Genomic DNA, 13,728 nt, shown 5'->3' with positions numbered 1-13,728 from the left:
TATTTTACAAGATTATTTCATGAAACCATGTTTACAAAATTATTGCATGAAACCATGTTTACAAGTTATTTCGTGAAATCAAGATTACAAGACAAGTACAAATTAATTCACGAAACCATGTTACAAGTTATTTCGTGGAATCATGATTACAAGTTAATTCACGAAAATCATGGGCTTTTTAGCCAATTATATTATGTTCATGTTTTTGGGAGTTGCACGAATTACCGAGAAGGCTCAGATAGCCTGAAACTATGTAGCCACCATAGGACAAGGATCGCTCCGCCCAGTTAGGACGATACCTTAATTTCACACTGAATGGTTCCATCAGGTACGTTATTACCTTATACCCTGGCAAGGTATAGGGGCTCTGCTGGTCCGGCGAGGTACCAGACTCCACGTATCCACGTGGTGATATCATGTTGTCGGTTTATGAAATGCTCTCCCCACTTATCATGTTTTACTCATGTTATATATATATATATATATACTCATGCTCATGCTCATGCTCATGTTCATGTCCAAGTTTTCAGTTTCAGTTCTTATCATGTTATTCCATGTCCCATGTTGTTTCTTCCGGTGGCTTTACATACCAGTACATTCAATGTGCTGACGTCCCCTTTTTATTGCCCGGGGGCCTGTATTTCACGATGCAGGTACGGATTTACAGGACGACGCTTATGATCATTAGGATTTGCTCGTATCAGCTTACTGGTGAGCCCCATCTCATTCGGGGTTTAGTCAACTTTTACTTTATGATTAATTATGCATCTAAAGGTATGCTGGGGGCCTTGTCCCAGTAAGTATGTTTTCCAGTTAGACTCATGATACAGGTTTCATAGACTAGACAAGTCAGTTATGCTATGTCAGACATTCGGAGTCGTATAGCCATTTTTGGCTCATTCATGTTATTTCCGCACTCATGTTTAAACAAGTGTTTTTATTAAGTATTATGACTTACTACATTTTATAAAGGCTCATCATGCATTCACGTTATATTTCCGCTCATGTATGCCTCATGATAGTTCAGCAGGCCATGTGGTTCGCTCGGTCACATGCAGTCAGGCACCGAGTGCCGTGTTACGTCCAGGCCATGGTTCGGGGCGTGACAAAGCTTGCAGCTCAATTGGTAAGAGGCGCTACCGTAAGGGGTAGACAAAAGTGACTGCAAGGTCGCGGGTTCGAAACTTTGCAGAGTGTGCGAACTGGCTAAGCACCCTTTCACATACAATGACTGAGTGTTACATGTCATGTACGCATGTTCATGGAGGGCAACCCGCAGCATGCATGGGTAACACCTGCGGATCCTCAAACATAAGTCGCCTTTTTTGTGAGGACCCACAGCTGGGCGCTAACCATACTGTGAACCCCTGGGTACAGCTGGGCGCTAACCATACTGACCCCATGAACATGCGTACATACATACATACATGACATGCATACTCAGGTATTGTATGGGCAGGTGCCAACAGACAATTCGATATACGCTGCAGCGGCTGGTATCGAAACTGGTGAGAGTCGTCTCCTTTGGGAGAACAAAAGGGGGGAGGTCACGGGTTCGATACCAGCCGCTGCAGCGTATATCGAATTGTCTGTTGGCACCTGCCCATACAATACCTGAGTATGCATGTCATGTATGTATGTATGTACGCATGTTCATGGGGTCAGTATGGTTAGCGCCCAGCTGTACCCAGGGGTTCACAGTATGGTTAGCGCCCAGCTGTGGGTCCTCACACTTTATAATACAAACTAACACCTCTTTTTTGTCCAAAATTAATGAAGTCATACCCCTTTGTCCCCTTATTTATTTTAATTAATCAAAACCTAACCTATCACCTCAAATGTCAACTTTTAAAAAGGTGACGAGACCTTGACTTGATTGAATTTTTGCTCTGCATTTAAAAACTAATTGCTCTAATTTTCTCTGCACTGTCGGACTGCACTAAAATATAATTAATTAATACATGTATAAATATTAATGTGCAAGATATGAAAATGTATTGCTATAAAATTAAAAAAACAATTATTAAGTGCACGAAAATGGTAGTATTACGCTATACATGTGCAAAATAATGATTCTTGAAAAAAATGACAATAAATTGATAAAATTTTCAAAATAATGATAATCATCAATAAATTGTTGAAAATGTGTAAAAAATGTATTTCGTGCTCTTTAACGAATCAGGGCCCCCCAAAACGTTAATTTTAAGCACGTCGAGCCAAAATTAGGTGTCAACAACTTGTCCCTCTTCGACTGGAGACGATGAAAGAGTTTTCGGACGAAGACGTTGACATGTAACCTATTTTGGCTCGACAAAGAATTACTAAATGGATATGTACGGAGAATGAGGTCAGACGTTAGTAGAGCTTTGACAATACCCTCAGTTCGTCAGCGGGGTTGCAATAAAAAGAAAAATGATAAACGGGATGGATTGTTCAGGGCCGAAAAAAATGTTCGCATACCCACGTTGTCGCTTCCAAAATTGCCCCAGTATCGAGCTACGAGATACTGGAAGGGTGCAAGATTGCATACTTGCTGGGGAAAGAATGATTCTCGTCCCGATGTGACCGAACTCTGCATAGAGCTTCCTACATATCTCGTCAATCACGAGAATCAGATCAATGTAGTTCGAAAGGTGATAACTAATGGATGTTGTGACAAATTTTGATCGTCCGATCAAAATTTTGCCCCAGTGTTGTTAGAATGGTCCTAGCAAGTGTAGGATGAAGAACGATCGTGCTCAAATTTGAGTTACTTACATATCCCTGAGATGGGAGTCAGACCGACTATAATTCGGGATGTCATGCTATGTAACGTCTTTGCTTCGGCGAAGAATGAAGGTGCAGAAGATGATGCCTTTGCTTTGGCGGGAATGCAGGTGCAAAAGATAACGCCTCTTTTTTTATTTATTTTTTTATTTTTTTTAAGCTGGCACGATGCAATGCGTTTGAAGGGTATCTGAAAGTGATAATGCAATGCATGTGCAGTGTGTTTGCGAGCATTCGCAAAGTAATGGTGCAATGTATGTGCAGTGCATTTGCGAGCATTCGCAAAGTAATGATGGAATGTATGTGCAGTGCATCTGCGAGCATACGCAGGGCATTTAAAACAAACAAATGCAGGTACGGTGCAATGCGTCTGCGAGCATACGCAGGGGCATTTGAAAACAATAAAACAATGCAGGTGCAGTGCAATGCGGCTGCGAGCATATGCAGGGGCATTTGAAAAACAATAAAGCAATGCAGGTGCGGTGCAATGCGGCTGCGAGCATACGCAGGGGCATTAAGAAAATAATAATAAAACAAGGCAGATGCGTTGCGATGTCTTATGCAGAAATTTTCAAAGGGCGGTGCGCGGCCCGTGCAACATATGAAAGGTGGTGCTCAGCCTTATGCAGAAATTTAAATGGGCGGTGCGCAGCCCATACAACATGAAAGGCGGTGCTCAGCCTTATGCAGAAATTACAAAGGGCGGTGCATGGCCCATGTAACATATGAAAGTGATGCAAAGGGCGGAGCGCAACCCATGCATCATATGAAAGGCGGTGCTCAGCCTTATGCAGAAATTACAAAGGGCGGTGCATGGCCCATGTAACATATGAAAGGCGGTGAGCAACCTTATGCAGAAATTTAAATGGGCGGTGCGCAGCCCATGCAACATGAAAGGCGGTGCTCAGCCTTATGCAGAAATTACAAAGGGCGGTGCATGGCCCATGTAACATATGAAAGCGATGCAAAGGGCGGTGCGCAGCCCATGCATCATATGAAAGGCGGTGCTCAGCCTTATGCAGAAATTACAAAGGGCGGTGCATGGCCCATGTAACATATGAAAGGCGGTGAGCAACCTTATGCAGAAATTTAAATGGGCGGTGCGCAGCCCATGCAACATGAAAGGCGGTGCTCAGCCTTATGCAGAAATTACAAAGGGCGGTGCATGGCCCATGTAACATATGAAAGCGATGCAAAGGGCGGTGCGCAGCCCATGCATCATATGAAAGGCGATGCTCAGCCTTATGCAGAAATTACAAAGGGCGGTGCATGGCCCATGTAATATATGAAAGCGATGCGAAGGGCGGTGCGTAGCCCGTGCATCATATGAAAGGCGGTGCTCAGCCTTATGCAGAAATTACAAAGGGTGGTGCATGGCCGATGTAACATATGAAAGGCGGTGAGCAACCTTATGCAGAAATTTAAATGGGCGGTGCGCAGCCCATGCAACATGAAAGGCGATGCTCAGCCTTATGCAGAAATTACAAAGGGCGGTGCATGGCCCGTGTAATATATGAAAGGCGGTGCTCAGCCTTATGCAGAAATTACAAAGGGCGGTGCATGGCCCATGTAATATATGAAAGCGATGCAAAGGGCGGTGCGCAGCCCATGCATCATATGAAAGGCGGTGCACAGCCTTATGCAGAAATTTAAAAGGGCGGTGCATGGCCCAGGCAGTAATAAAAGACGGTGAGCAATGCAGGTGCAATGCAATGCGGCTGCGAGCATACGCAGAGGCATTTGAAAATAATAAAGCAATGCTGGTGTGGAGGGTAACGCCTTTGCTTCGGCGCAAATGAAGTGCAGAAGGTAAGGTCCTTGGGCCATGAAATGGTGCCTTTAGGCGATGAGAATGATGCATTTAGACTATGACGCCCTCGATGTCCTGTTGTGGGGCTGGACGAGCCAATGCAGTGTCCTACGGTGGGGCCGGATGAGCCCGTGCCTTTTCTCTCAAAATGTGCCATTGGTGGAATTTTTGAGGGCCCCCTCAAAAATTCTGTCCCAGTTTAAACAAACAAAAATTCGCATACTTCCAGCGGAAAGTGATGTGCACTTGCTTTTTTTTTTTTTTAAGCTACTCAAAAATGTTCTCCCAATTTCATGCTTCAGCGGAGAAATACGAGGATCTTTCATGGTAAGACCAGATGTCGATACCTCGTAGAGTTAGTAACAACACAACAACATTGAACTATATTTACTGTGCAACGATAAAAAAAAAATAAGAAAAAAAAAATCACAAAAGCAAAATCTAGCAAAATTGTTTTTTTTTTAATAATAACAATGATTGATATAACATGCCCCGACTTCAGTTGGTACCAACAATTAGTATTGTGCATAAGAATTCACCATTATTTATCGTCCAACAAACCAAGATCGACTTATTGGTAATTCCTATAGCTTCAAGTGGTACGTCAGACATACCTAAAGATCGACAAGATTGGTTCATTTTGCTTCAAACAAGGATTATGAACTATACCTATCCTCATGTTTCAAGTGCCCTCGCCAGAAAGAAAGTCCCTTTTCACACATATTCAGTATTTTTGAACTTTGAGACATCTAGAGAAGTACATTCAAACTCAGAAAGATGTTCAATGCTTGCAATTGTAATACCATAAGCTTGGCCGTCATGTAAGTATCCACTAATGAGAGAAACCTTAGCATAGAATCACGTAGGGCTTGTTATGGTGTTGTAATGTAGGCTTGGGAAAAGGGTAGGATATTATTTGGGTAAGGAGTGACTAATCCTTCCCTAAGCGTTGCACTATGTCTGTGCTCAGTATTTGTGTGCTCTGACACTTTGTTTTATTGTCCCTTTCTTTTGTACTTGTGCGACCTCTTTTGCAAGTTAAAGCCCTTTTTTCGTTTTTTTTTTTTTTTTTTTTTAGTTTAGGGTTGCATGCTCGAAACTCTGTGGGGATTAAGGGAATTGACCTGGGTTGCATGCCCGAGGTCTTGATAGTAATTCCAGGTTGTATGCCTGAGTGTGAAAAAAAAAAAAAAATGGGTTGTATGTCCGAGATTCTGAATGACTAAGTTTTTTTTTTTTTTTTTTGTGGGCTCTTTCTTGCTTTGGAGGTCGTTCTTAGCCTTTGTTTTTCTGGGACGGTCGAATCCCTTTTTTTTTTTTTTTTTTTTTTAAGCTTCAGCTCTGATCTCTATCCGCGGTTGCACGTTTTTAGTGCGCTCAGGGAGGTTGGGCCAAGAGAGAGATAGTGCATGTAAGCACTCAGAAACGGTATAGGCTTATGATGTGGTTGTCAAAGAAAAGGCTTTAGGCTCAAAGGGGGAATGCTAGGGATAACGTCATTTGGTAGGCTAGAAAGGCTCAAACGGGTCAAAGAAGGCCTACGATCCTTTTCTATGCTGAGTGTTACTCATAATTTCGCCTCAACAGACATTCAGGCCAAGTTCTAGATCACAATGCAATGCAATTGAACGTTATATAAAGCTCACCACACAATGCACATGAAACAATGAGGTTGGTTTTGTTCTTGTCTTACAAGCATGCAAGAGAATTTTTCAAGTGTCCCTTAAAGTGTGAATGAGAGGTACCAAAAGAATCTATAGTTTTACCACGAAATCAGTCCTCTCCATTATATTGATTATCACTTGTTTCTTTCATATGCACAACCCTAACTATGTTGGTACCAACCAAGTCAAAGATATGAATCTAAAAAAATATTTTTGTATTTTTGTATTTTTTTAATAGGGGTACCGAACCCAAAAAGGGTTGCCTACGTATCTCATCTTTGATGAGAATCAGGTGCGCGTAGTTCGTTGCAAATAGGATAGAAAGAAATAAAATATTTTTGTGATTTTTTTTTTTCAAAATAAAGGATTTTTTTTTTAATAATGAATACCGAACGTAGTTCTTGCAAATAGGGTAGAAAGAAATAAAATATTTTTGTGATTTTTTTTTTTTTCAAAATAAAGGTTTTTTTTTTATGAATAATGAATAATGAATAATGAATACCGAACCCAAAAGGGTTGCCTACGTATCTCATCAAAGAAGAGAATCAGGTGTGCGTAGTTCTTGCAGATAGGGTATAAAATGCATGATTGAAGAAAAAACATTTCACAAAATGCAGGGTTCAACGCAAGTCAACTAAAAAATAGTTAGATAAAGTGCTAAGGTAGTGCAAAGCAAATAACAACAATATTTATTTAAAAACAAAACATGTAACAAATAAAGAGTATGTGAAAAATGAAAAGAATGTTCGAAATAAAGGATAAAATTCAACCTAGCTAAAAACAACTGCAAAATGCAATGTACAGTAACCTAGGAATTCTAAGAGTTGGTTTTCCTATGACACAAGGCTCCCGAGCGGACTACTCGAGTGAGAAGGCTATGCGGTCCCCGTTACTCGGGCACCCCGCGCATACGCCAACTCTCCTAAAATTTGGATTCTACGAAAAAAATTCGCGGGTGCGCAAAACACACCTCGCGTGTACGTGTGATAGTGTGAGTTTTCCAGAAGTGGAGGAAATATGAACGGCATGCCATTTTATATAAACCGATAACACATATGAATATTAATATAAAACCACCAAAAGATAGCAATCAAAGAGAAACAGTAAAAGCAAGATGCATAATTTACAATAAAGTAAAAAATGAGTATGGTAAATAAAACTTGCTAGTAAAAAAGGCAATAATACAGTGTATGAAATTAAAAGCAGATATGTACGTAAACAAATAAGGGAACAAAGGGAAAGGATATACATGACGAATAAATACAGGCAAGTAAAATAAAGAAAAATTCAAATAAAGACAACATACCTCGAATAACAAATTGAGTCCATATGGTTAGAACCTAAGAATCCCCAGCAGAGTCGCCATGTTGTTGCACCCCATTTTTACCAAAGGCTAAACAAAGCACAACTTATGGAGATCTGAAATAATTAATTATGTACAGAGTCGCCACCTAGCATTTAAGGTATACTAGGGTACCTATAAATTATTAATATATGCAGCTTAACATGGTCTACGAAAATAAGTGAGATTCTAGGTAAGAGTTCAAATTATTCCAAAGGGAAGGTGTTAGGCATCCTTCAGAATCCACAAATGTGGTTCCCGGCTGGACCAATTTAACTATTCGAGGGATGTGTAAAAAGACTTGATTATTACTTACAAAAATTAGTAGAATTTAGACTAAAGAATAACTAATATGACTATTCACATAAATAATCGTGCAATATGTATTTTTTACATATGTGATATAATAATTACTTTTTTTAAAAAAGGTTATGTGCAACTTAGAAACTTGGGTATGTGACAAAGGTATAAAAAGAAAATGGACATGAAATTATTTTGCACTAGAAGTGAGTTAACTAATTTAACTAGTTAAGTATGTACGCCTAATCAATTAATTATGAGAGTACATTCTAAAGCCTAAATATTGAGGCAAATCACCTTATTTATTCACTTGAGTGTGCTAAGCTATTGAATTAAAACTCTAGCGAAACATGATAACTATAAGAATATTAGCTACAAAAATAATAACTGCCTAAAATTAATTTGTCTAAAACACATAAAATTTAAATCACCTAAGCAGATCATAAATAAATACAACCAACCTACACCCTAAAAAGTAAAGTTTCACTATATTTTATGCTTGCATAATTTAAGAATGTAAAAGAAAATATAAACAAAGAATTTAAGAAGCTATTTGAACTTCTTTTGAGTGTCATCTTCAAAAAGTAACTCCGGATACCTGCGTGAGACTTAATAAAAATGTTAGTAAGAAAATAAATAACTATCGGATGAATTAAAGAAATAATGAATAAACTTAAAATAAAAACCCGTCTTTGTACATGGAAGGCCTTGGAAATCGACGGAAATTTCTTCATCGGCCAAATACTTTCATATGTTTGTCCAGTACAAAGGGTAACTGGATCTTGCATGGGTTCCAAAGAAATTGGACAAATGAAAACTGAAGGAATTTCAATTGAATCAAGTTCCTCCATCATTTTTTCAAACTCAACGTTTTTTATGTAATACCACCATGAACAACCACCCCAAACATCAAAAGATGGCAAATACATAGGCATTTTTGCTGACCCTTTTAGTCAGAGAACAAAAAAAAAAAAACTAGTAAAGAATATGTTAAATATAGAAGTGGAGCATCACATTTAGAGAGGAAAAATGAAGCGTGTGGATGAAAAAAAAAAAAAAAAAGAGTCTTTGCACTCTTTTGTCTTCTTTCTTTTGCTCAGTGACAAATACAACAAAGATTTGACAGTAGGGGGGACATAGACATATTTTCTTTTATCTGAAACTCTTTTTTTTCCTCTGGTCAAAAGAACCGTATAGTGCTAATTTTCACCATCATTATCATCATAATCAAAACACTATACTTACAGGATCTTTTTTTCTTTTTCTTTTTTCAATACACCAAAGCTATAATACACTTTCTCACTTCCCCTTCAAACTCCAAAAGATTGAAATCATTCCAAATCCACAAATAAAGAACCAATCAAATCCAAGAAACACAAAACCCCACAAAATAAAGAAACAAATTCTCTCAAAATTAGCATAAAAAATTCTTAAGGATTTGAACTTTGAAAAACCCCAAGATTCGGATCAGGGAACTAAAGAGAGAAATGAAAGAAAGTTAAAGAGAGAGAGGGAGACGAAGAAGGAGGTGCGGGGGCTGTTTGGGGTGCATCGCCGGAGCTTCGAGCTCCGGCGGGGGAAGCGGCGGCGGCTGTGGGAAAAAAAAAATGAGAGGGAAAGTGTTTAGGGTTTGGTTTTGTTGGAAGAGAGAGGAGAGAAAAATCTGAAAATTAAAGTGTGTGTGTTTATAGAAGATGAGTTTATAAAAAAAATAACCCCTTCCATTCTTTATAATACAAACTAACACCTCTTTTTTGTCCAAAAATAATGAAGTCATACCCCTTTGTCCCCTTATTTATTTTAATTAATCAAAACCTAACCTATCACCTCAAATGTCAACTTTTAAAAAGGTGACGAGACCTTGACTTGATTGAATTTTTGCTCTGCATTTAAAAACTAATTGCTCTAATTTTCTCTGCACTGTCGGACTGCACTAAAATATAATTAATTAATACATGTATAAATATTAATGTGCAAGATATGAAAATGTATTGCTATAAAATTAAGAAAACAATTATTAAGTGCACGAAAATGGTAGTATTACGCTATACATGTGCAAAATAATGATTCTTGAAAAAAATGACAATAAATTGATAAAATTTTCAAAATAATGATAATCATCAATAAATTGTTGAAAAAGTGTAAAAAATGTATTTCGTGCTCTTTAACGAATCAGGGCCCCCCAAAACGTTAATTTTAAGCACGTCGAGCCAAAATTAGGTGTCAACACAGGTAATTCATCATCTACATTCTTTTCTGAAACTGCCATTGCCCAGCAGAGGCAGATCCAGGATATAAGCCCTATGGGTCCAACCTTTTTAAGGTTCTTAGTGGACTTCAACAGAAATTTATGTTAGGAGTCAAAAGTACTGGTTCAGATGAACCCGGTGTCACAACGCTGTATCTCCCTCTGCTGCCCAAAAACTTCCACAGATACCGTTATTTTCCTTTTGCTCTTTCGACTTGTATTTATTTTTTGTGCATATATACTATTTGAATGGTCCCAAAAGCAGATTATTTCCCAGATAGTGTATGTACTTTCAAAATAAATTTATTTCATTTTCTCTGATGGTGCATGACTTCATTTTTTTCCCATAGGTGAACATTTGTTTACTGTTGGACTGTTGGTTTTGCTCTACTTCAGAGAAAAAAAATTGTGGTACAAATACCTCAGGTTTTGGGAGTCTAATGCTGAGGATCACCAGAAAGTTGAAGCATTCTTAGAGAACTATGGGTCATACTTTCCAAAGAGATACAATTATTCAGATATCAAAAGAATCGCTGGTCGCTTCAGAAGCAAACTAGGCCTAGGAGGATTTGGTAATGTATACAGTGGAAGCTTGCGTAACGGGAGTCAAGTAGCAGTGAAGGTCCTGAATGAACTAAAAGGCAGTGGTGAAGACTTCATTAACGAGGCGACAAGTATTAGTAGGACATCGCATGTTAACATAGTAAGCCTTGTGGGATTTTGTTTTGAGGGTCACAAAAGAGCTCTCGTATATGAATTCATGCCAAATGGATCACTTGAAAAGTTTATCTATGAGGAAAGATGCGATAGAGTTCGCCAATTGGGCTGGCCAATATTGTTCAAAATTGCACTAGGCATTGCTCAGGGATTGGAGTACTTGCATCGTGGTTGTACCACTCGGATTTTGCATTTTGATATTAAGCCTTATAATATCCTTCTTGATGACAATTTCTGTCCCAAGATCTCTAATTTTGGTGTTGCCAAACTGTGCATGGAACAGGAGAGTACAGTGTCAATTTTAGGCCCACGAGGGACTATCGGTTACATCGCTCCTGAAATTGTTTGCAGAAACCTGGGAGGTCTTCTGTCACGACCCGACTAGGGGCCGTGACGAGTACCCGATACTTGTACCGAGCACCCCTTATCTCGTGTCATATTCTTATTACTAGGTGGCCATATGAACTATACCATATATTTTTTTTTGTTACTTAACATTAGCATTAGCAGCATAATTATAAATACAGGCCATTAAACTTTACTAGCACCTTCTACAGTGATGAGAACCACAAAAGCACAAAACACCTGACTGTACATATCTGTCTACGAGCCTCTAAGTATAATACATAGCATCTCGAAAAGGACCGGATACTGCCGAGTCCGGACATGTACACAAAAGTAGTACTGTCACACCCCTTTTTAACCCGGAGATTAAATTAGAAGTACGACATATTGGAGATTCCTGTTTTTTTTTTGTTTGTTTTAAGGAGTCGCCACCTAATTATTTATGGTGAATTAGGACACCTAAAGTTTATTATAGTTATGTTTAAAGTTAACTCTGTTTAAGGTCTGCGAAACTTAAGATTCTAGGTAAGGGTTCAATTAGTCTAAAGGGAAGGTATGAGGCACCCTTTAAGACCCATTAACAATGGTTAACCGACCGGACTTACAATTAATTAGGCTAAGTGTAAATATAGTATTTATGGAAAAAAGAAAGTAGCTTTGAAATATGGCTAAAGTTATAGATAGACATGTAAGAATGCCGTTTAAAATAGAACTTGTAGAAAAATAATAATTTGTATAAAAAGAGTATCTTTAATGCTATTTCGTAATACGACTTATAAATGTTGTTCAGATTCCAACTAATGATGTTATTTAAAAAAAAAAGCTCGCCAAAGATACATATGAGTAAAAAAAAAATATGAATTAATGCAGCATTTTGATAAATATTTGAAAAAAAAATCAAATGGTGAGATATTAATGATTTTGTATTTTAAGAGTATGAATAAGGTACGAAAATAGTTAATGTGAGTTTTCTTTTATCTCTTTTATCATTTCTTAGAAACTATACTCGATCAAAGTATGTGCAATTTGGATAAATCTAAAAGGGCATTTTTTACAAACGTATGCTATAATTCATATTGGTCTATTCATTACGTTTGAATTCTTTAAGATAATGAAAATAAATTATGACTCCCTCAGCTAGAAAATGTAGTCATATTATTTTTTAAGAATCAATTATAATATGTAAAAATATTATAGATGTCATAAATAACTATAATATAGAAGGAGAATGAAATCTATGGGCTAATCGTGAGTCTCTCCTTTAAATTAAACTATCCCTTATGTTAAAATTAAACCCACTAATTTATTAGAATTCATCTAAGTTAATAAGAATAGGACAAAGTGTTAGTCATACAAAAAACAAGAAAGAACACACAATAATAAAATAAGGAAGAGAGGAAAAAAGTAAATGGGTACGGCCCATTTATGAAGGCCCAATTGCTGCGAACTGTTTATGCTATTGGGCTTAGGCCCAGTAAATTGCTTTATTTTTGCTGCTGTGGGCTGATCATTTGAGTAGGGGAATTAACATTGTATTCGTATTTTGGGCCATTAATTTGGCTAACAAATATTGGTCTTTCCTCCGCTATTTTAATTATTTCTGGGCTTTTAATTTAGTAAATAGTACAATGTTTTATTATGTGAAGATAAATAGTAATTAGTATATAGAAAGTAAGGATTTTACAAGGTGTTGTCTTGTAATTGATTTAACGAATCTGAACCCGAAACGAAAACGATGACTAGCTGTTCAAGATTTATGATAAAGTAATGCTCGTAATGTCAAAAATATAAGTATATTAATAGTAGTAGCAATAAAAATATTGTGAAAATAGAATATTTAGCTCGTCAATACATTTAGAAACCCGAGTAAATTAAATAAAGGAGGGACAAAATTGGGTGTCAACAGATGCCCCTCTTCGACCGGAGACGATGTAAGAATCTTCGGGCGAAGAAGTTGACGTGGTAGCCAATTTTGTTTGGACCGACGAATATGAGTTTGTAAGAAAGTACGGTGTAGGAAAATTGATGGAAAATATTATGAGGACCGAAGGAATTATGGAAAATTATGGCCGAATCTCAGTTTCGAGTTGCCTACATATCTCGGGCTGCACGAGAATCAGGCCATGTGTAGTTCGAAAGTTTTTGAGGATTCGTAATCTTGTGGGGATTGTAGACAGGCGACGCGAACGTTCAAGAATGTAACATATGCTTATAGCCTCCTAATTATAAATGTGGTGCGCGACACACCCTTAAGTAGGACTCTACTAGGCACGACGTAAATTCTTCAAAGATGCCCCAGTGTTGAGTTATGAAGACACTGGGGGTGTAGAAAGGAATACGAGATTGTGAAAAGAGCAGATTTAGTAAAGTTTTAACGATGAATATGAAAGAAATTTTTGGATAACCTACGTAGCACAGGTTTGTGGATGTAGGCGGAATTGAGTTCGAGAGTAGATTCGTGACCCTTGCTTATGAGTTTGATATTGCTCTTCAGCAAATTTGCCCCAGTTCACTGCGTAAGATAAAGTTCCACGTT

General features: G+C 37.9%; 1 protein-coding gene across 1 annotated transcript; it reads left to right on the top strand.

Annotated features, from left to right (window-relative positions):
* Nucleotides 1-10,461: 10,461 nt before the first annotated feature.
* On the top strand, nucleotides 10,462-11,232 carry LOC132639868 (rust resistance kinase Lr10-like; the record flags this gene model as incomplete). Its single annotated transcript, XM_060356255.1, has 1 exon — nucleotides 10,462-11,232. A coding segment is annotated over one exon (771 nt), but the record flags the coding sequence as incomplete, so codon positions are not given.
* Nucleotides 11,233-13,728: the final 2,496 nt, after the last annotated feature.

This window comes from Lycium barbarum, chromosome 5 (genome assembly GCF_019175385.1).
Source record: "Lycium barbarum isolate Lr01 chromosome 5, ASM1917538v2, whole genome shotgun sequence".
NCBI lineage: Eukaryota > Viridiplantae > Streptophyta > Magnoliopsida > Solanales > Solanaceae > Lycium > Lycium barbarum.
The sequence above is the reverse complement of the archived record's forward strand: the minus strand, read 5'-3'. Positions and strand labels throughout refer to the sequence as shown.